This window comes from Microtus pennsylvanicus, chromosome 13 (assembly GCF_037038515.1).
Source record: "Microtus pennsylvanicus isolate mMicPen1 chromosome 13, mMicPen1.hap1, whole genome shotgun sequence".
In the NCBI taxonomy this organism is placed as follows: Eukaryota; Metazoa; Chordata; class Mammalia; order Rodentia; family Cricetidae; genus Microtus; species Microtus pennsylvanicus.
Window position 1 is genome coordinate 26,572,050 of NC_134591.1, and position 2,471 is coordinate 26,574,520.

A 2,471-nucleotide genomic window follows, 5' to 3' on the forward strand; every position below is an offset into this window, starting at 1 on the left:
GAAGTCAGCAAGGACTTTTTCCTGACAGCTAGCTCCTGTGTTTGCGGTTGCTGGAAAGATTGCTTGACTGTGAGGACTCCTTCACATCCAGAAGCCCAGTCAGCTTCTCCCCGGTCATTTCAAGCCAAATCTAGAAGCATCCACCAACAGATGCTTGCAGTGTTTAGACTAAACTGTGACAGTCTGGTTCTCCAGCAAGCCTCTAAGCTCAGTAGTAACTTCCATGGCAGATTACGCAATGATTGCGAAGTAGAAGTAGCTATGGGGCTTGTGTCCTTGGCCTTGCTGCTTGTATCCAGATAACGTAGCAAAGAGACCAAGTCGCGGTGGACTTCACACAGTTTGCTCCACATTGCTTTGTGAGGACTTCTTAAGAGGTTTGCCCAGGAGAGAGGTAATCATGTCACCACTAGACCCTTCCTGAAGCAGAAACCCCTCCCTGCGGCATGTTCAGCTTCCTCCCAGCCACTGCCAGGCAAGAGCGGGCTGCTTCAGTCCTGTTTCCTCTGGCCTTCAGCCTGCACCTTCCTTGAGCAACAAGGCTCTTTCGCTGATGTTTCTGAGAATCCTAACTAGCTAGATACATTTAATTTGATTCAAAATTACCACTTAGAAACAAGAGTGAAAACTCTCCTTCCCCAGTCTGTGTCCCCAAATCTGCCTCCCCTTTCTTCACACTGCACTAATTTATTGCTGCAATTTATTTTTCATGTGTTCTTTAGTTTTTCACACACAGACAGCAAGAGCAAATATTAAAGTTATTTCATGGTTTTTCCCAAATATACGACTTATACACATTTTCCTATATTTTTTGTTTTATGTGTTTATGTATGGGCAGCATTCTCTTCAACAAAAACATTTTTCCTTGTGAGAATATGGCCTGCGCCAACTTCTGCTGATCTGGCAAATTATAAGAGCATTTGCCAATCCATCTACAGTGACTGCCATACAGGAAAATTGTCCTGCTTTCTCAGCAGTCTGTGAGTCTGTGCATTTTTCTTAATTAAACCTTGAGGTGTTACCTAATAGGATAAAGTGGCATGCTATTTAGTTGTAATCTGCATTGTTATTATTATAATGAGTGAGATTAAATCTGTTTTCATTCCTCTGAAAATTGTTCATGTCTTTTGGCCATATTTCTATTAGTCTCTTGTAACAGAAATATTCAGTATTTGGTCTTAGTTTCAACTCTTACTCATTACCTCTAACAGTTTCTGGTAAACAAGGCATTCACTGGAATTGTTAGGGAATGCTAATTACATTAAACTCATACTTCACCATTTCTAGCTACAGGATTCTGTGAAAATGTCACCGCTTCAAGAAGCAATTATGTAATTTTAATGAATCAATTTTAATTCTCAGATAATTAAAAACTGGTAGAAAACATGACACGGCATGGCAAGAGGAAAATAACTGTAGCCAACTCATGCAATCTTAAGACACAGTTAAAGACATGCAGAAGCAACACAAGGCAGCCGTCATACACCAAAAAGAAGCAGTAATGTTCATCTATCTCCTCGCACTCTGCCACTAACCTAGGCCTTTAAAATCCACTGTTGACTCCCGCTTCACAGTGTTCAAGGGTCTGGTTCTTGTTTGTTCAACCATCCTGTGAGCCTGAGCACAAAGAACATACAGCGGTTGGCTTCTATCTGGACAATGACCCCGGCACAGCTGTTGGACCTCTGGTTTTCCAGGTAGTCGTGGATCCTCCGGAAGTACGCTTTAATCTGGAACCTAAGGTTCTGCACACTCAAGCTACTGCTCTTCTGCTCTGCTTGTAGTCCCGTTAGCGACTCCACGTACGTCAGCTGTTGGTGAAGCGCCGCTAGGACTCTTTCGATATCGTTTTCCTCCCGAGCACCTGGAGAAACATGTGTCCAGTAGAGGTTGAAGAGCTGCTGGAGGATCTCGTGCAGAACAGCCAGTGCATGTCCCTTTTGGCCCTGGTGACGGCTCACAGCCTGCTGAGGAAGCTGGAAATTCTTCCTGTGTGCTAGACACTGCAGGACTGATGAGATGGGCAAAGGTTTCAGTAGCTGTAAACTTTCCCCGTTCATTCTTGGTTGGAAGAGAAGCAGTTTCGGTTCTAGGGAGGAGAGAGTGGAAGAAGCCAAGAACAGCAGCACCATTTCAAGGAGCTGTAGGTGCATCATGGCGAGGTACAGAAGTGCTGACGGCTGCGCTCACCCGGGGAAACTCCAGCTCCAGGAAATGTTGGCCTTCCATGTCTCTCAGGTTATGGTGGAGGACACTCTTTCTGTTGCCTTTGCTTCCTTGTGTGTCATTGCCTCAAGTTGATGTCTGAGGTTTTCTGGTTCCCATTTCAGGGTTTTTATGGAACACTTCCTTTACTTTCCCCATTGTGTTGGCTCTTTGAGGCCGTAATGGGAGAGCTGGCCCCACTGTATACTTTTCTTGAGACAATTACAGTTGTCCAGTCTGATCCTCTATTGCCCTCATTATTCATT

At 44.4% G+C, this 2,471-nt stretch overlaps 1 protein-coding gene across 1 annotated transcript; it reads right to left on the reverse strand.

Moving 5' to 3' along the window:
* Positions 1-1,577: 1,577 nt before the first annotated feature.
* On the reverse strand, positions 1,578-2,156 carry Ifne (interferon epsilon). Its single transcript, XM_075947119.1, has one exon. It carries the CDS (start codon positions 2,154-2,156, stop codon positions 1,578-1,580), a length of 579 nt encoding a protein of 192 aa, XP_075803234.1.
* Between the last annotated feature and the right edge of the window lie 315 nt (positions 2,157-2,471).